This window comes from Pteropus alecto, unplaced genomic scaffold (assembly GCF_000325575.1).
Source record: "Pteropus alecto unplaced genomic scaffold, ASM32557v1 scaffold276, whole genome shotgun sequence".
Taxonomy (NCBI): domain Eukaryota; kingdom Metazoa; phylum Chordata; class Mammalia; order Chiroptera; family Pteropodidae; genus Pteropus; species Pteropus alecto.
The window spans coordinates 218,088-239,048 of record NW_006438074.1 but is presented as its reverse complement, the minus strand read 5'-3'; the positions used below and the strand labels follow the sequence as shown (position 1 = coordinate 239,048).

Sequence of the window (20,961 nt, the reverse complement as noted above, 5' to 3'; positions counted from 1 at the left end):
AGACAACAAGGCAGAAAGGTAGAAAAGACTGTTGCAGAACAAAGCTGAAAGTGCCCTTAGTGCCATTTCTTTCTCTGTCTACTCTACATTTGTCTTTGTTTTCTAAGATAAAAATAACCCCTGCCCTCAAAAAACAAGGAAGGAAGGAAAGGTGAAGAAGAAAAGAAAGAAAAGCAAGAACTCTAAACTTTTTTTTTGGTCTGGGACTAACAGAAAACAAGTGAAATAACTGCAATTTCTGGCAAAGCCAATTTCAAATACTCAGGCTAAATAAAACACAACAATGAGCAAAAAAAACCAAACAAACATTTTTAACTGTCAACTGAAAAAAAAAAAAAGCACTCTTGAAAGTAGGTTCATGGAAATGAAAAACAATTACTGGACTGAAAATTTCAATAGAGACAATGAGTAGAAATTGGAGACCACAGGAAAACAACAAACTTATAAATCAGATCACCTCAAGGAATTCTCTTAAAATTCAGGTCTTTCCTCATCTTGCTGATTCCAAACATATAAAACCCACCCACCTCTGCACCTATCCTATCCTCATACCTTTCTGTTATAATAGAGAATCTGTCCTCTCACTTCAGGTAAATACCTCTACTAAAGCTCTGGAGTCCATGCTTCAAAGGAATCTTATATGACTTTACATGCAATGTCTTCTCAGGAACCTTATACTATTATCCTCTATCCTTTATTCCACCTCTCCCTCTCAACTGGAGTACAACTTTTAAAGACACTCAAATGTCACCCATTAAAAATACTTTTAAGTCTTTATGTGACTCATTCCCCTCTAGTTAGTTCTCCTTTCTTCTCTTTACAGTTAAACTTCTTAAAAAAAAAAAAAAAAAAAAAATAGCACTGATACTCCAAACTGCTGTTAGGCCATTCCACTAAAACAAACTCCCACAAGTTGCTTAATCCAATGAACGTTTTTTCACAGCAACATTCAACACAACACTCCTTCTTGAAACATTTTTCCCATTAGTTTTACAAGATGCTATACACTCCCAGCTTTCCTCCTACTCTTAGCTTTTCCATCTTTGTCTCCTTTGCAGGCCCCAAGTCCATCTCCCAAGCCATTAAATATTGACATTCAAGGTTAAATGTAGGCCCTCTTCTCACTCCACACTGGCTGCCTTTCACATATCTGCAGCTTTTGGTAGCGAATGGCACCATCGTCTATCAAAGTGAATAGAAACCGAGGACATATCTTTCACACCTCTTTCTACTTTATCTCCCATTAGTCCATCATTAAGTCCCATGGAAAATACGCTTAATTTTTTCTCTAACACTTTAGTCTACAAGCTACCATCATCTCTCACTGCATTATTCTATACTAGCCTCCTATTTTGTCTTCACATGCTTGCCGGCCTCCTCCAATTCATTCTACAAACCAAAGCCTAAGTAAACTATTCAAAATACAAATTTTGAGGGGGAAGGTAGACGGGGGGAAGGGGAAATTTTAAATCATTTCTTCGATTAAAAAAATAATAATAAAAATTTAAAAAAATTATTTCATAAACCAAAAAAACCTCACCAAAATACAAATTTCGCCATATCACTTCTGTACTAAAAGTGTTATTTAATGGCTTTCCACTGTTTTGTGGGGATAAAAAACTGCTTAATATAGCTCATATGAAGGCCCTGAGTGTTCAGGCCCCTACAACCTTCTCCAGATTTATCTCAGTTCATAATGTCCCGTTCCTTCTCTACTCTAACTATAAGGGCTTTCTTACAGTACCTAGTACTTGTCATGCCTCTTCCCTGCAAATAAGATAAACAAATGCTACTTCTGTTACCTAAAAAGCTATTCCCTCATCTCTTATTCTAGTCAATTCATATTCTTCAGATTTTAACTCAAGTATCAATTCTTTAGGAGAGCCTCCTTCAAATACCGTAGGTCAGGGGTCCCCACATCCCCAGCTGTAAGGAACCGGGCTGCAAAGCAGGTGAGCAGCAGGTGAAGGAGTGAAGCTTCATCCGCATTTGCAGCCGCTCCCCAGCTCTAGCATCACCACCTCAGCTCCACCTCATATCATCAGGCATTAGATTCTCCTAGAAGCACCATTCCCTGGTACAAAAAAGTTAGGGACCAGTGCCCTAGGTCAATTCCACGAAAAATAAACATTTGCTGATTAAATGAACTATAGAGCCTATAATCAAATAACAGAAATCTTCCCTCTGCTGAAGTGCTCAAACTTGATAAGGTCACTGAAAAGTTAGCATGATTAACTGCTAAAACCCACATCTAGTTACCTACAACTGAAGAAATTCAAAGAAAAGAGAAAGAAACTAATGTAAGCTTCTAAAATCATCTTGGGTAATCCTCAAAGGAAAAAATATTATATTGGTATTAGCCATCACAACTGTAAATCTAAACCCTATAAACAGTGTTCTAAGAGTAAATATTAATGAACCTAGAATTACATAATCATCTAAACTATATTCATTTGTATAGGGGGAAAGGAAGGCGGGAGACATTTTAAGATACAGAAGGACTCAAAGTATACACTATACCTTCTTTATAAAAAATTCAAGAAAAAATTTCAGCCAAGCAAACATCTTACTATGTCTTAAAACTAAGTTAATGTCTGACTTGTCATTAAACTCTTTAATAACATTACAGAAAAAGTCAGAAGCAACGTGCTTCTTAAAAGTAAGACTCTAGAAAAACAAAATCCTAAATATATAAAGTAAAAGAACTTGGGAAATTGCGCAATTATCCAATTTAATACCAGGAGGCACTCCTTTACGTCTTTAAACCCCTCACATCAACAGCAAAGCATATATGAAACATCAAAAAATGAAATATCTTTTATAAGATTAAACTTAAAACAAGTCCTTGAGCTTAATGTCTAACTTTCCTCATTGATAAAAAAAAAGCGACTGTGATTAATTGTACTGTAACAAGGTAATTGTTCTGAGAATTATATAAATGAGAAGACTAAAGTTCTAGGAATACTTAGGTAATGCATTAGTAAAAATAATACTTTAGTCTAAAATCATGCTGCAGAATAAAAAAACTCTTATTCTCAGCACCAAGAAGATTATGAAAAATAAACAAGATTATTTTACTACAGAAAAATTAGCCTGTAAGGAACGTAAGGAGAAAAAAGCAGCTACCAACCAACTAGTACTGCAATCTGGTAGCCTGAATTTGACCCTCACATACAGTTATCTTCTCTCTCTGAAAAGAAATAAGTTCTCCAGAGTCCCTACTACTATTTATTGAACACATGTAGGCTGTTTCATCTACTCTTCTGCCATGGCATCTAAGTTTGTACCATTTGGTAAAGAGGATAATACCTGTGATTGTAAAAGCATACAATCCATGAGAATTTAATCTCATTTTTCACTAATGTGGCCACCTCATCCCAAAGAGCAAAACAAAAAGATACCTGTAGTAGGCTGAATAATGACTCCTAACTCTATCAGGTCCTAATCCTGTAAATGTTACCTTATTTAGAAAAAATCTTTGCAGATATGGTTAAATTAAGAAACTTTTGATTGGGGGCGGGGGGATTATCCTGGATTATATCACTCTAACTGCAATAGGAAATGTCCTTATAAGAGGCAGAGGAAGATTTAACACAGAGAAGGTGACGTGAAGACAGAGCAGAGATATTTAAAGATGGCAGCCTTAAAGATTACAGTGATGTAGCTACAATCCAAAGAATGCTGACAGCTACCAGAAGCTGGAAAAGGCAAGGAAAACATTCTTCCCTAAAGCCAGTGAGCACATTCCTGCCGACACCTTGATTTCAAGCCAGTGAAACTGATTTTGGACTTGACATCCAGAGTTGTAAGAGAATAAATGTATCTGAAAAATAAGAAGCTAGAATATGAAAAGTATTAACAGAGCTAAGAAAAAAAATTTAAGAGATAAAAGTTATTGTAATATTTTAAATGGCATGAAAAGCAATAATGAGGAGCAAAGAACCTATAGAAAATAATTTGTAAGGAGTAAAAACCAAAATTAAAAAATCATCCAGTAGCATAAGAATAAATTGATTAGAGTTGGTGGAGAAGAAGTACAAACAATACAGATTCAACAGTTGTAAAAAGAAAGTCAAATAGTGGAAGAGAAATTCAAAGACAGAAGAAATTAATACCAAACTGAGGGAAAATTTGAACTTGATAATTCAAAGCACTCATCATGTACTAGATAATTTTAGTAAAAACTGATTAATGCCAAAGCATAATTTGGTGAAGATAATGAATTTCAAGAATACAAGAATTTAGACAAAACATGACCAAAAAAACCCCCCAAACAAAAACAAATCAATCTGGCTTCAAATTTCTTTGCAACGTTAGGTGATAGGCGATAATAAAGTAATGTCTATAAAATGCTGAGGGTAAAGGAGGATATTCCAAGAATTCTATACTCAGCAAAACTGGCATTAAATTGAAGGTAACAAGATATCATCAAATATGCCAGCACTAAAAAAATGTATCATCCATGTACCATTCCTGAAAAGCCTGTTTAATGACATATTAATGAAGATGTCATAGAATGCAGGGCTTTGCGGTAGGCACAATATACCAAGCAAATATAATCAAAAAGAAATTCAGGGTTACAATTTTAATTTCAGACAAGGAAAGCACAAGGAATTAACTAATAAACAAGATAAGTATTGTTTTTTAATCGATAAGGGTGTAGTCTAAAATTATAAGTTAACATGAATTTTATGTGCTAAATATTTTTATGCCAGATAATTCATACAGACCACATTACTGACTTTAATACAATAACAGTTAATATTGATAACAATAAAAAAAACCTTTAAGCATCTGAAAATTGCTTTCAACTTTGCACTGAATGTCTATATTTTTACAACTACAGAATATTGAGAATCAATGAGAAAAACCACATATCAAATTCTATGATATGAAATCTTTCTCAGGAAAACTTAATTAAAAAAAGTAAACATCAGTATTTTAAGTATTCAACACAAAACCTAAGGAAAGTTTAGAAATATATTATGAAAAATTAAGGTAAATATGATAAATTCCATGAGGAAAATGAGTAAAATAGGTAAACCACTAGTTAGCCTAATTGAGAAAAACTATTATCTAAAATTAGAAACCAAACATGCTATACTTACCTCACAGATAGGAAGGTGTTCTTTGTTGTTATTGTTGTTGTTTTTTGCCTACAGCACCTGGTCTTCCTAGGTGGTCTCCCATCCAAGTACTAACCAAGCCTGACCCTGCTTAGCTTCTGAGATCAGACAGGGTCGGGCTTGTTCAGGGTGGCATGGATGTAGACTTTTTTTTTTTTTAAACACACTGCACAGTTCTTTGCTAATAAATTTGAAAATATGGAGGAAACTAAGAATGATCTTGGAAAACTAATCACCAAATTTTTTTTTTTTTTCAAGAAATAAGAATAAATACCAGTAATTCTGGAACAAAATGAGAAAGTTATCAAAGGACTATCCCTCAAAAAAACTAGGGCTCATGAAAAACAAAAAGGCTGAAGAACATTCCAGTTTAAAGAAGACCAAAGAGATATTACAACAAAGTATAATGTGTAATTGTGCACTGGCTTATATTTATTTGTGTGTGCAAAGAGGACATGTATGTGCACACACAGAGTGGGGAAAAAAACAAAGTTCATAAAACAAATGTGTCAAAATGCTAACAACTATTAGTCATTTAGGGAAATATGGACATTCACTGTATTCTTTTTTTCAATTTTTCTGTAAGTTTGAATTGTTTTCAAAAAAGTCATTAAAAAATAAAAGAGCAAGACAACTTCATAACCAAGATCTTTCAAGCCTTAAGAACATATAATTCCAAATTATCTAAATTACATCAAGAACAGAGAAAAAAACTTCCCACTTTTTACAAACATACCATAATCCTGATATAAAATTTTGACTAAACACTAAAAAAACCTATAGTCTAACCATACTCATTAATACAGATGCAAAAAAAAAAAAGTAAAATATAAGCATTTAATACAAATCACCAAGTAGAGTTTATTTTAGGAATTTAACTATAAGCCAACATTCAGCAATGTAAATATAAGTCACCTTTTAAAAAGTTCAAAGGAGAAAAGCCATATTTTCATCTCTTCGTATACTAAAAGAGATCTAATGAAATTAATTCCCTAATACAATACATATTTCAAGCCAAACAGAAAGCATAGTGATTAAAACAATTCCCAAGAAAGAAACAAGAACAAGGACACCTGCTTTTATTCCTGTTATTTAGCAACATCTAGAAACAGGGATCGATGCAGTAAGTCAAGATTTAAAAAAAGGTATAAAATTATGACACGAGATCAAATTATTATTTGCAGATGACAATGTGAAGGCAAACTCAAAACTTAAAACATTATTAGAAAGAAGACTATAGAAAATCATAACAGACTAAGAAACCTATTAACAATAATCACTTAGAAAATAAAAGTATATCTAAATAAATAATTAACAAGAAATTATTATTCAAGACACCTTTAAGAAGAGAGACTCAGGAAAAAAGACATTCCTTTTTCTTAGATAGGAAGAGTCGTTATTGAAAAGATGTTTCTCCTCCTTTTATTAATCAATAAATGCAATATATTTGCAGGTAGGTCTTTTTGTTCCCAGACTGATGAAATGATTCCAAAAGTTATATGAAATAAATGTTTAAGAACAGCCAAAATATTCCCAAAACCCTGATAATTGCCAAATCCAATATTAAAAATGATTCAAATTATGATATTTAAGAGGAAACTGATCAGTAGAATAGAATCTAGACAGAGATAAACAATAAACAGTGTTAGAACAGCTGGCCTATTGTTCCACTCCTGCCCTCCCATGGAGGGTAGCTGAATCCCTATTGTACATCTTAAAATAAATACCAAGTGATTAAAGATTTAAGTTTGAAATACTAATAATAAAATCATGTAAGTACATGCAGGCAAATGTTTCTATAACCTTATGGTAGAAAAGGACTTTTTAGTTATCAGTATGACATCAATGGTAAAAAAGAGAAGACTGACTCTAAAGGCATAAAAAGTGACTCCAGAGAATAAAACCTCTAAATTATAAAACAAAGCTCATAAACTTGAATGGCAAGTATTTTTTAAAAGTATTTGCAATACATATGATAAAGTTAATGTTCCTAAAATAGACAAAAGGCTCCTATAAGACAATAAAATGAATACTTTAAAGGAAAAGAAATGGACAAAGAACATGAACAAGCAATTCAATTCATAAAAGAATACAACTGGCCAATAAATATATGGAGCAATGACCAATCACTAGCCATTAAACACAAATTTATTTTCGTACATTACTTCAAAGATTAAAACTTTATAATGTCCACTATTAGCAAAAGAGTAAAAACATGTTTCTTGTAGAGAGAAGAGTAAACTGGCACCTTTCTGAAGGATATGTATAATATACATTAATTTTAAATGTTGACTTACCTTTAAATGATTTTTTATATTCACACTTTGAAGTGCTCCTGTTTCAAATGCATTTTAAAAACAGATTAACTATAAAATGGAAAATTAAGAAGACCAAGCCACCTGCTAAAGATAAACTTAAAATACAAAGCACTTTGTGAAGATGAAACTGTGAGACTCCTGGGCTCAAGTAACAGATGGAGAGACGTCTACATCCTGTAGGGATAGTAACAAGGACTAAAAATGTCCCTGTACAAGGCTGGAATAGACCCCAGGCTCACTGAAGATGAAATTATGTGCCTGGTGAGCAGAAGTATAAAACTTTTAGCCTGTACCTAACTCTTGGAGAGATTAAGCCTGATCCTGATGTTATCAAGAATCAGGGAACCAAGCCTCCAATATAAGACATGGTTTCACAATGGGCAGCCTAGGGCCAAGAAGTAGGCACATGCAAATCACTGGATAAGAAAGGTGAAAAGAAAACAGAACAAAAAAACGTCTGTTTAATATGAGACTGCAAAACCAAACTCCAAAACACACGAGGAAAACTAAACTAATAAAAATTAGCCAACAAAATCAATAATTGTAGAATTCAATCTAGAAGAAAAAATAATATGAAAATAAAATATGTGTTTAGGCTCCTTCTAAAGTTAAAAAGAACAGTAGACATGAAGAGAGGAAAAGAATCTAATAAAGCTGGAAATCAGACCAGAGTAAGTGGCTATTAAAGAGAAAGAGACAGAGACAGAAAGCAAGAGAACTTGAACATGAGAAAAATATTCACTGAAAAACAAACACTGAGGCCACATTAAACTCTAGATGAACAAAGCCAACGTATCAGTGAATTGGAAAATGATACCTAGGAAACGCTTAGAACATAATGCATAGGTTAAGAAATACCGGAAAAGCAATATTCAAAGAAATGAAGGCTAAGAAATTTTCTAGAACTAAAGATGAGTCTTCAGATCAACAATGGATTTCAGGTAATACAACATACACACACCTAGGCACATCATGGGAATGTGTTCAGGACATCAAGAATGGTAAAACAAACAAATACTAACATTTATATCATTCTTAAAATATGCAGGGCTCTGTCTTAAGTGCTTTAAATATGTTAATGTAATCATCACTACAATGATATAGACGTTATTTCATTAACTCTATTTAGAACTTGTCCATGGTCACAAAGTAACAGTGGTGCCAGGATACAGAACAGGAATCTTTTTAAAAACTACCAGAGAGAAAAATTATATACAAAGGCGTAACGATTAGGTAGAGACCAGATTTTTCAGAGATACAACTTAGCTAAGTTTTATAATACAATGAAATAATATCTTGAGGGGGGGAAAAACCTATTAACCAAGAACTATTTATTTGCTAAAAAAAGAAAGTAATGTATAAAATATACTTTTAGACAACAACTAGCCATCCTCTGCTAGCTACTAAAAAGATTACTAAAAAATACCTTTTAGCAAGAAGAAAGGTGAACTCAGGAGTGAGATACAAGGAACAGTAGTATTACAGAAACTGGCTAATTAAATTAGGTATTAACTATAAAAAAGTGAAGGCTTTTTTAAGCTACAAAAAGGGGAAATAAAGTTGTAGGCAATTATACAGATGATGGGAGGGATGTTTACTGTTCAATCAAATATGAGCTTATAAAAAAATCATCAAATATTCTAGGAAACAAACTGCCAAGAGTAGCAGTTAACATATAATAATATAACTTGTTAAGACTTCAGATAACTGGAATTAACAAATATAATAAATAACTATGTATGAAATGTTTAACAAGATTAAAAAAAAGAAAAATGAAAGAAATTATTAAAAAATTACCAGGCAAATTGAGAATTAAATACCATTTAAAAAAAAAACTGTTATTATTAAAAATTCAAAGAATGACTTAAACAATGGATTACAAACAAATCAGCTCACTGAGCTGAAGGATGAAAAAATAATGTTCACTTCAAAAAAACCTACAACCAAAGGACAGAAAGGGGAAGGAGAAAAAAATCCTCCAACAATACTAAGTAGCTCCCCTACAGAAGCATGAGCTAAGAAATTTAAGATGTGGACATTGTATACCCTGGAAGCGTAGGAGCTATAACATCTCTGTTCATGTCAATTCCCTGCAATGGGCTACGATTAAGTACTCTAGACTCTACTATCAACAGAGAATCAGAAAACAGCAGCAAAATAAGAGTACCTTAATTCTATATAGTAAAGCTTAATCTCATTTAACAAATGCTCTTCTGATATTTTATTTTTTCTAAATATATGTAAATCACAGCAATCTTTAAATTCTCACACCTAACTTTAGAGGTACAAATTTCTTACAGGGTTCATTAGTTTGCAGTTCACAGGGCCAAGGTCTAGGTTTTTCCAGTCTAAGGACTAAATTTTCACAGGTTTTTCTGGTTAGATGTTCTTTTAATATAGCTCAATCAGGATGTGGTTCCACAGTGTAGCGGTTAGCATGTGTGCTTTACATGCAGGAGGTTCTGGGTTCATGCCCCAGTGGAGCCATGGTCCATGGTCCACGGCCATGCCACCCTGAACAAGCCAGATGTCTGATCTCAGAAACTAAGCAGGGTCTGGCCTGGTTAGTACTTGGATGGGAGACCACCTAGCAAGACCAGGTGCTGTAGGCATAGATAATAATAAAAAAATAAAATAAAATAAAGCTCAATCCTATAGTCAAGTTAGTTAAATTAACAACTATTCTTAAGCTTCTCCTACAATGTAAGTAATCTATGAAACAGGTATGAAGATATACAGTTGACTCTTGAACAAGGAGGGAGTTAAGGGCACTGACCCCTCCACGCAGTTGAAAATCTGAGTATGACTTCTCTCCTAAAACTGAACTGCTGTTGACTGGAAGCCTTACAGAGTTGATTAGCACATTATTTTGTATGTTACATGTTTTATATATTGTAATTTTATGAAAGTAAGCAAGAGAAAATATTAAAATCATAAGGAAAATACATTTACAGTATTTATTGAAAAAATCCACATATTAGTGGACCTGCAGAGTTCAAACCCATGTTGTCAAGGGTCAATGTATATACAGTTCTTTTGTAAAGAAAGGAATACTTGTTATTAAAACAAATTATACACACATTTTGTGAACTTGGTTTTATTACTAAATTCATATAAATCATATATTTTCTTAATAAATCTCAATTGTTCTAAAAAAAGGTAACCTATCTTCATCACCTGCTCCTTAAAAAAGCTGTATAGAAAAAACTGTAGGCAATATGTCTGAACAAGGAACTGAATATAGGGTTTGAAACATATCCAAGTGATCAAATGCAGGTGCTAACAGTTCCTATTAGTCTGTACTCTCCTCATCCCAAATTTCCAGTTCGCTTATGAAAGGATTTTACTCATTTTAAAACTATATGTAGGATTCTGCCTCTTTTAGGGCACTTTTACTGACTGTCCCTAAAATCTCGCTAACAGTTCTAATCCAACCAGAAGGCCTCTGATTTATCAACTCAAATAGGACGTTCTTTGGCAGTGGCAACTTCTCAATTAGTGGCTGTACTCTGGCTAACCCCAAGAAGATAGTGCCTTTAATTCTCTGTAGGAATTCTCTGAAGAATAATCTCAAGGTGAAATGGGTTTCCTACTCTGAAGATCTTCAAACAATCCGAAAGACAAAGGATGGATGACCCATGACTGTAGTTCAGCTTCAAAATTCCTACAGAGTTCTGGAAAGATATTATTAAGGGTACTAATTCTCATCAGAAAATGAAATTTTCATGTGTGCTTCACTGACATGTGACTAAAATTCAAAATTCAGAACTGAAAATTTAAAAAAATTTCACCTTTCTTATCTTCTATTACATTATAACATCTTTGCCTTCTATTATTTCTTCCCTCTAGGTTTTATTCTCTCTTAAACAGCTGCCAAGTTTTATTTTTCTGCCAACGAAGTCAATCTCCTTGAAAAATTTACACCATTTCTATTATGGCTCTTATCACCTTGTCCCTCCCCAGCCTGAGTAATCTCTTCTATATTCCCTTTTCTTGCTTTTAATTCTTCCTCATTCTTGGGTTTAGGGGAATGAGAAGGTAGAGTTCAGGCAAGCCAGCTGCAAAGGGAACCATTCAATAAACTCAGCAAATTTGTTTTAGAGGTAGAAGAGAAATGGCTACTATGGCAAAATTTTAGGGAAAGCTGAGGGGCTACTGAGCAATCCACAGTGAAAAATATTACTGAAGGTGAGCACTAACAGTACATATTGACTGAAATTGTAATACTAGTGAAGAGCCCAATTCTTGGTTTAAATTTGGATACAGTCTCCAAAGCATTGAATAATTATTCCTGGTCAGAGAAAGAGAAAGCAACCATTATTTAAGCTATAAAAGGAGGCTAAATTATTCATACTTGGCTATTATCTCAGGATATACATAAGACGTTGATAAAGGCTAGAAATCATTAAAGTTATCTGGATTCCACCAATATAAAATATCCCAAAGACAAAAACCTACAGAAACAGAAAATAGAAGAGTGTTTGACAAAAGCTGGGGGAAGAGCATGGGGAGTGACTGTTAATGAGTACAAGGTTTCTTTTGGGGTTGATGAAAATATCCTAAAATTAACATTGTGGTAATGACTGCACAATTCTGTGAATATGCTAAAAACTACTGAACTCTAAATTTTAATTGGGTGAATTTTATGCCATGTGAGTTATATCTCAATAATGCCATTTAAAAAGATAACTATGGTTTTACATGGTTTTCTGTATCTGTATTTTATTTTACATAAAAAGGTTAAAAAAGATGACTACTATAGACTATAGGTAGTAATATGGAAAACATTATATTGAAATGTTTTCAAAGATTAAGAGTTATCTGAAAATTTCTCAGCTGTTCAATATTTCTTTACCTTATAGCTTCAACTAAATATTTCACTCTTTCAATTAAATATTTACATAACATCCTCCAACAAACCAAATATCAACCAAATGAATTCTAATGCAAAAGACTGTTACCAAGTTAAATACCCTAACTTAAATGTCCTAAATTAACCTTAAAAAGGAAATTTCAAAAAGTAAACCAAAACTGACCAATTGAACCAACCAAAGTAAAGCAGATAAAGCTCTTCTATGCTAAATAGTATTTCCATAAAGCATATGACCCAGGTCATTTTTTTCTACCAAAAATTAAAAAAAAATTAGTTTTCACTGAATTAGATAAAAGCATACAAGCACCTAAGCCACAGTTTGCAGGTATTAGTAGCAGTTTCAATTACACAAAATGTGTGAGACAGTTTGCCACTTTTCATGTTTCCTTCATGTTTCATGATTTTTAATGTATCACCATCTTCTAAATATGTGCTGGGATCTGAATTATATACTTGAGATAGTCTTAAATTTCTACAAAGGTATGCACTGTACAGTTTTAAAAAGTAACCTTTAGAAGTACATAGTACCTGAAAAATATCTAAGTTAAATTTAGTTAGAGGATTCTAGTGACTAGAAAAAATTAGATACTGACCTATTTTCCCTAACAATTATAGTACAAGCCAAACACTGAAAAGATTTAGAGGGCATAGAGCTATCTAGTTTATAAAGTTTCCTAAGAATGTTTTGGTATTCACAATCTCAATTTGCCTCATCTGTTAATTATTTCAAATTTCTCAGTTTTGGATAACTTGTATACAAACTGAGAAGTGGATTCAATTCCCAGTTTGCTATTTGTTAATCCTTGCATACGGGAGGATTCAGACTCAGACTGACCCAGAAAACAGTAACTGACTTTCTCAGCCAGTCTACCCGTTTTTCTTTTTCTTAAAACAAAACCCCTCATAGAGAGCATTTATAAGTGTTTGCTGATAACCTCGTATATTTAATTTCAAAGAAGAGAAAATAAAACATTCAATGTAAATATGGTAAAAGGTCCAATCACTTACAAAATATGTGGGGATTCTAAATATTTGACACATATAAATGTCCTGCTCGAAAAAGGACCAAAAAGTATTTGTCTCTAAGAAACAGACTTCTGTCCATACATTCTAACATTTTTAAAACAGAATCATTCACTGAATCTATAAACAGTGACATGAGATGCTTTGTGTGTATGGAAAAGGGTGCTGGGAAAGACACAGAGAAAAGGTGTTTTTGTTTTTTTTTTAAGTGAAAGTTCTAATAGACACACACACACACCCCCCCTCCCTCTCTCCCTCCTATACTTGATTAGCCACACCTCAAATGACCTGGCCCAAAATGAATTTCTCAACTCCCTACCACTTCTCCTACTTAGTTCCCTCAGGAAATAAATCTACCATTAGTCATGAGCTCACAGAATCCTCTATTTTCCTTATCAGAGCACATAAGACCCTGTAGATGAATTCTCTCTCATTTTAGATTTTAACATCTATTGAGGGAAGGGATCACGTCTTTTTTATTCATAGTACTTACCTCTTAGTGACACTTGATTAATATGTAGGGCAAATGACTGTGACTTCTCCCTTGTCAACAGAGTTAGGAATTCTTTTCTACCCAGGTACTCCCATAGAAGTTGACCTACAAATGGTATTCTACCATTTTCACTTTGTTATTCTATGGAATACATACTGTTAAGCTTTTAAATCTCTACAAAAATATAACTGATTTCTAATAAGAAAATATTGGACTCTAAAGCAAATCTGCAGCTTACTAATCAAAAACTTGATTTTCAGATTACTGTTCATTAATGACTTTTAAGTTTCTCAACGTCATTAGATACACTCTACTGAAAAATGCCATGTAAGATATATTGGAGGGAACAAAAGAGAAAATATGTAGTTTTGACCAGAGGTTAGAGCGCATACATTCTTTCCCTTTTATCTGCTCATTCATTCAACATTCATGAATGGGTAAATTTTTTAAAAAAGTTTCTATGTGAGAAGCAAAGTATTAGGTCATTTAGACACAAGGAATAATTTCTGGGAACTAGGAAATTCACTTTCAATGTATTTTAAACAAAAATATCTTTAACTTAGCCTGGGAGTTCTACTATATAAAATGAATAATCTCATCTGCACTTAAGGAGCTCCTTATTCTACTGACTAGCAAACCAGTACAAGATCACACTAGATGGCTTAATAGGCTTAGAGTATCAGGAAGCATTTATACAGATGGAGAAAATGAAGATGACAGATATGGAGTAACACAGGCTTAAGCTGTGGGTTGACCACAGAACAAAAGCTGTCAATTCTAAGATCAGCCCCTTGACATCCAAAACAGGCTTACAGACTCTCAGCAAGGATAATATTCTGTTTCATAAAAAGTGAAAATTTTATTTACTACTTATTTACATTTTGAGACATGATGTCATATTGCAAAGGTGTTTTTCTAAAGCTTGGTTAAGGTTTATGATTGTTTGCAAACAAAAACAAAAAATAATAGTCTTTCTTTACTTATCCTTACCATTAGTATTTTCATTTCTGAATTCTGTTAACAAAGGTAAGTAAGCTGTATCTCCTACAGACGTAATGCCAAATTTGATGCACTTTTTTTTACCACTCATGCTAAAGCAAAGGAGCAATGCTAAATAGCCAAGACAGTCAAATACGTAATGATTTCTGTTCTTATTCTTTGAAAAAGCATGACAGTTCTTGAATAACATATTTTTTAAGTAAAAAAAAAAGCAAGCCACCTACAGCATGACTCAAAACAAAAACCAAAAACCTTGTTTATCTACATCGCTGCCTGAAACACTGATCACTGATGAATATAAAGCACAAGCCTAAATTTAAACTGGATTATACATGACCTATGCTCTCTTATAGTCTACTATACTTTTGGCTCACATTCAATTTTCTTTGCCATGTGTTCATCAGAAAATGAGCAGAGAGACTACTAAGATTAAGCAATCATATACTGAGTACCCATTTAAACCAAATGGTCTCTGCTTTCAAAGATTTTTAATAAATCTTAATATTAAAATGTTCCATCTATAGTATAATCTCTATTGTAAGCCCAAGTAGGTAGCTTGTATTAAAGACTATCTTCTTAAATTCATTAAAAATTTCATTTGACTAAAAGACTAATGAAATCATTTGTCAGTGGGTTGCAAAGTAGTGAATATGAATAAAATAAGCCATAAGGCAAAATTGTGTATGGCTTGTGGTACTAGTTGTATGATAACTATATCTCATATGCTTTTTTATATTAAGAAATTTTATAATTCTTCTTGGTGAAATGTTCTAAAGGGAGCTGACACGACAAGTGATTCTGTGCTTTTCAAATTTAGTGTACACTTCCATCGTCAGATCCCAGCTCAATCACAAGATTCACTTTCTGGGTACAATGGAAGTGTAGTCATATCCTTCCTATACAAACATTTTCTAAGCTATCACAACTGCCAACAGGTTTTCTTTTAAGTGGCAATAAAACTGCAGCGATGCACATATTTATTACTTTGAAAAGTCCAATGACGTGTTTGGCTTCTGTAATTAGCTGTCAAACTTTGGACGAGTAACTTAACTTCTGTGTCAATTTCCTCATCTATTAACACACAGGCAATAACAGTATCTCACATAGATATGAAGATTTAATGAGATAATTGAAAATTCCTATGATAATGCTTGGCATATAAATGCTCAATAATGTTACCTATCATTGTTACTAGCTAATGTCAGGGCTAGAAAAACTTAAGAGGCACACAAAGAATCTAATCCATGATTCTGGTCTCCTTAATATCATACTCTGAAAAATGGATCTAAGCAGCTACAGACTACCTATATAAAATTACCTATTTAAAAATTTCATGAAAGAAATTTTACTATATATTTTCTAAATACTAGAAATAGTTTAACAGTTTGATAAGGTAAAAAGTTTAGCTTAGTTTATATGAACACAAGACTACTCATAAATTAGACATTTGTTCAGTTCACATTCAATCAGTTGATAGTTATTTCTCTTCTTTAACTAATAAGTTGTCTAAAAGGAAGCCTAGTTCATAATATTTGCAAATGTAACTCTGGAAAGAGATGCATAATTATGAATATCCTGTTAACCTTGGAAGCCCAAACACAGGAAATTAGAATGAAACCTTTAGGTCCAGAATCAGTCAACTAATTTTCCAACGTAAACTCTGGCACATTTCAGATTTGTAGAATCTTTACTCTTAAATATCTAGGTTCAGCCATAAGTGTCTGCTCCCAGAAAGCTCAACTTCTTTTACCATCTCCTACTGTAATCACTCCCACTCTCAGGTAGATTTTGCCTAATGCTTAACAGAATATCTGAATGTCTACTACACACAAGGCTTTGGATATAATAAAAAGTTATTGTATTTTGCCCTTCAGAATTTTATAATTTAACTGAACACACAATTATAACTAAAACACAAATATCTAGCAGTAAAGTATATGATTAAAGCCATACAAATAATACAATAGACACTGCTCTAGAAGTACAGAGAAAAGGAGAGAAAATACTCTGGTGATCAGGCATGGTTTTATGGAAGAGAAAATACTAGAAATGAGCTTGATAAAGGAGAAAACAAACTGGAGAAGGAAAGGCAAGAATTCCAAGCTACCAATTAGCATGAGCAAAGATCCACTAAGAGAAAAGTATAGGGCGTGTCCCAGAGATGGCAAGTGTACCAGTTTGGTTGAAATAGATCAGTCCTGAGGTCCAATTATGGAAAGTGTCAAAAGCCAAACCAAGAATTCTGAAGTTTATTCTAGAAGCAAAAGAAGACACTAAGTATACTGAACAGGTAAATATGATGAAAATAATATTTTAGGAAGAATTTTATGATGTTTATAGAATGAGGGAGGGGGGAGATGCAGTACAAGATGCTGGTAGGAAAGACCAGTTACGAGTTCTAAAACCATGGTTTGGATATGAGGTAATAAGACCGGAACTTTTCCAATTCTTCAATTTTAAATTACCAGGACCCACATGCAAAGCTTTAAGGCCTTTTATGAAGACTCCTTATTTCTTCTGAACAGGAAGAAATGAGTTAGAATAATTTAGTTTTCTTACTTTCATCATTTACTATAGCAGTATCTTCTTGCCCATTTCTAATCATGACCTGTTAACTTCTCTTCAAAATACCAACCCTTGAATTTCCCTCACTTTTCTAGTCTGAATATTTGCCTTTGCTTTACTTTTTATCCTCTATTTAACCATCTACTCCTACCTAATCATTAAGTCCATGACTTCTCTCCAGCTTCATATAAATAAATCTACTCACACTCAACTTCCTCTTCCAGTACCTCTTAACTTTTAGTCTATTCATATACCAGTTCTATATACTCACAACCTTTACAACCTCTTCTAAAGTCTCTATTCACTTTCTGATAATTCTTATAGCTTCCAGGCTCACTGCTAAAACTATATTCAAAGACAACCATCTCACACTCATTAAGTCTCTATTCCCCCTCTAAGAATCTCAAGATTTCATATGTTAAGTAACAGCAGTCACCATATTTCTTTGGTACTTTCTTCATGGTAGAAAATGTCAAGTGCTTTGCACAATTATTTCATTTAATCTCAAGACTCCCTTATGAAAAAGCCTTTTCCATCTGACAGATAAAATTGAGTCTCAGAGAAATCAAGTAGTAACTGCCCAAGATCACCCCACTAAAATACTTTATCTTTTCCTCTCTGCAGCCTTCACTGTGGCTCTACTATGTGTACTCAGAACCATTTCTCTTAGTTCTTCATTAAGGATATCAACCATTTGCAAATTAACATTTGATTCCATTCCTCAATTTGAACAATGATAGCTAAAGATATAAAACTGTTTAGCTCTGCTGATTTTTGAAACTTTTGAATGAGAATATGAGTTTCTTAAATCTTTTTTGAATGTTTTAGAAGAGATCCTGGCATAAGAAGTCTTAACTAAATTTATAAAGACTCGATTCAAGGTATCTGGATCAGAAGTATTAACATCAGCTTTTCAAAATTTGACTATTAGGAACAAGAAGGCTCATCTAATTGGGAAAAACCTACTCGAATATTTTGAAAATAATTTTGTATCTACACAGATCTGATTCTGACATGTAACTTAGGTTCTCTAAGCCTACATTTCTTCATTTGTCAAACAAAGATAACATCATATATTTTAGAGAGCTGCGGTGAAAATTAAAGCCTGACACAAATAAATGGCCAATAAATTATGGCTTTTATTATTCATTTTCTTCTGATCTAAAAGTAGATTGGTCTCATAGGATTTTAATTCAAATCATATCAGCCACAAAAACTCATTTAATGACTTTCAAACAAGATCCTAAATACAAATATTACATAAACTTGGTCAATGGATTCCAAATAAACATATTAAGAATTATAAAACTCAAGCTCTATCCTGTATCATACATTTTACTCAAGAATGTTTAAAACAGTTCTAATTTTATAAACACAGTATCAATAGTCTACTTTATTAATATATGCTAACATCCAGTACCTTTCCCTCAGCTTCCTACAAAAATTGTAAAGTCTATTATATTTTAGATAAAGGTATATGGAAACTCTCACCTCTCATAACTGTTTATTTTTCTCTAGCTCCTCCTATCTGCCTCAGCAAAAGAAAAGCTAGGTAAAGAGATTATCTAGGTAGTACACAGATAGCTAGGACATGCAAAGGTCAAAATCATCAAGGAATATATCCTGAAGACTCATAATAAAATGTAAAATTGTTACTTGTGTAATACGGAGCACATTAGATATTATAAGGAGGAAAAGAATATTATCAACCTTTTGATTCAGATATAATTTAACCCAAGCTTCTTTCATATAAGGTGGTTAATAATCCCTGTGGAAATTCAGAGAATTTATACATCCTGGCTAATAATGAAATAACAAATGAAGCAACTGAATTTTTAAAATGTTGATATCAACATTATTTGAGATGGAAAAGAGAATATATTCAGATATAAAGTTACCCAAGGTATAGGAAAACAAACTTTTACCTACCTAGTTGCCTTATAACACATTCCCCCCACCCCCCAAGGTCCAAATATTTCACAGGGCCACACCTTGTTTTATCTTCTTGCTTAACTACTTTCTTCCTCTGATCTGATTAAGAATGAACAGTAGTCAAGAGTACCACTCAGGGTCGGGGCCCAGGCAAGAGTTAGATGATCATTAGGGGTGATCATCAAAATATTAGCTTTCAATGAATTATTTTTCCATGATCACAGACTTACACCTTAAGAAATTAATCCAGCTCTCTTCGGTGAGCATTTCAGGGATAACAAGCTCCCTGTGGACATAAGTCAGCCTTGAGTTTTAAATTATTAAACAGATTCATAGTTAAATCAGAATTGGTTACATATTCTATCAGCCATTATAATAAACGGTTCTAGGTGTAATCTGAACAAATTCAAAGACTGTAGGTTTTTAGTAACTGCTTATCAATATTTACCATATGACAACATGACGTTGCTATAGATTTCTGTGAAAAAATTAGGTATTACAGAACAAATTTTCAAAGGTTTATTAATAAGATAAGCAAGACCCAGCTGAACTGAAAAACCTTCACGTGTTCTTAAAATGCCTTTCACATCAAACTACCAAGGGTCCTGTGATTGTTCAAACGTGTAGTCTCAACCATCCTTTGTCTACTGTGGAATTTCTAGACTTCCCAATCTCAACAGAAAAAATCAATAAAAGCCACCTACAGGAATATCTTTCCTAAAGAACAATCACCAACTTAAAATTCTTTTAAATAAAACAAAACCTAGAAAGATAATCAGATTAGAATGCTGAAACATTTAAGTACATACTAGGCATTTGGTCAAGGCATACTGAATAAACAATGTCAAGAGAATTAAAAAAATTTAACTGGACAGTACATTTGATATTATAATCTACCCCTTTGGCTTTACCGATTTGTAAGCTGGGACTCAAAAGGTTAAAGGACTTGTCCATGGACACAGATATTTGGAGCACAGCCATGTCTAAACAATTTTTGTCTCCTAGAGCAGTGTTCCCTTCAAGTTTATACTGTAATTATGGTCATCACTTCAGCCTTTCAAACTAAAATATAAACAGATGCAATCCGTGTTAAAAATATATATACACACATATACATATATGCCATGTAAAAAAAATTTTGATGACAGTAGCATTCAATCATGTTATTTCTCATATACTGAGGTACCCAGCCAAACTTTACCAGTCTTAATATCTCTCCCATAATGACTTCACTAATATGAAAAATGTTTAATGATATCAAACAAAAAATGTCTTAAGCAACTTTCATGTGCAGTTCATTATAGTTCTGATGGGACTACTCCAACTTGCAAGTTAAAAGTAATCATCCCTACATGACTGAATGTTTAATCAGATATATGAGAGTTACACATAACATAATTATAACATCAGGCAAGGAATGTTACTTTGTGCTTCAACTTATTTACTGGCAAAGGAAACATTACATCAGTAAAGGTAACATCTGTGATTAGAAAACTGAAAGTGGGGTGGGTCACTAGTCAGTTTTCTAATCTGTAAAGAGTTACAGAACTATAATCTTAGAGAAAGGCTCAATATGTAAAAAGACAAAAGTATAAAAGTGAGGTTGTTTCAGTTAAAGAGTTGCAAGTCCTG

At 33.0% G+C, this 20,961-nt stretch overlaps 1 protein-coding gene and 1 pseudogene across 1 annotated transcript in view; both read right to left on the bottom strand.

Moving 5' to 3' along the window:
* The window catches only part of PPM1A (protein phosphatase, Mg2+/Mn2+ dependent 1A), a 39,242-nt gene extending 18,844 nt beyond the window's left edge, over positions 1-20,398 (bottom strand). The window contains exon 1 of the mRNA XM_006915095.3: positions 20,241-20,398. Coding sequence (XP_006915157.1) covers positions 20,241-20,310 — 70 coding nt within the window. The 5' untranslated portion in view covers positions 20,311-20,398. The remainder of the gene's footprint in view (positions 1-20,240) is intronic.
* Positions 5,154-5,272, bottom strand: LOC112482466 (annotated as a pseudogene).
* Positions 20,399-20,961: the final 563 nt, after the last annotated feature.